This window comes from Corapipo altera, unplaced genomic scaffold, assembly GCF_003945725.1.
Source record: "Corapipo altera isolate COAL_440 unplaced genomic scaffold, ASM394572v1 24, whole genome shotgun sequence".
NCBI lineage: Eukaryota > Metazoa > Chordata > Aves > Passeriformes > Pipridae > Corapipo > Corapipo altera.
Genome location: NW_020884903.1, coordinates 7735963 through 7736483, shown reverse-complemented (window position 1 = coordinate 7736483; position 521 = coordinate 7735963). Strand labels below are relative to the sequence as shown.

Below are 521 nucleotides of genomic sequence, written 5' to 3'. Positions count from 1 at the left end.
GCACCGCTGCCGGCCCGGCGCGGGCGGGCGCGCTCGACGCGGGGCCGCCTGGGAACTGTAGTTTTCTGCGCTCCCGCCGGCGCGCCCCGGGGCGGTGAAAGCTCCCGGCGTGCTTTGCGCGTGGCGAAGGGCGGCGGGGGCAGCGGCGGGTCCCAGGCGGCAGCGGGCGGACTACGATTCCCGAGGTGCCCTGCGGCCCCTTCCTAACCGGGCGGGCGGGGCCGGCGCGGCGGTTGAATGCGGGCGGGGAGAGGGTGCGATGGAGTTGTCGTCGCTCGTCAGGAAGCTGGGTAATGGCTCCCCTCTCCTCCCGGGGCTGTCCTGGCCCCTCCACCTGTGCAGCTGTGTGCAGGGAGGGCGAGGGGCCTGGCTGTGGTGTGCGGGAGCCCGGCCATCCCTGCCCGGCCTCTGCCGCCCCGCTGGCTCCTGCTCTCCAGCTCGGTTCGCCGCTGCAGGCGTGGGGGGACGGCGGCGCTTCCCTAGGTGAAAATGCTTCCCTAGGTGAAAATACTTCCCTAGGT

At 73.3% G+C, this 521-nt stretch overlaps 1 protein-coding gene across 2 annotated transcripts in view; it reads left to right on the top strand.

Moving 5' to 3' along the window:
* Positions 1-200: 200 nt before the first annotated feature.
* RTTN (rotatin) overlaps positions 201-521 on the top strand; it is a 79275-nt gene continuing 78954 nt past the window's right edge. For both annotated transcript variants that reach the window (XM_027650980.1, XM_027650981.1), the window contains exon 1: positions 201-290. In XM_027650980.1, coding sequence (XP_027506781.1) covers positions 260-290 — 31 coding nt within the window. In that variant the 5' untranslated portion in view covers positions 201-259. The remainder of the gene's footprint in view (positions 291-521) is intronic.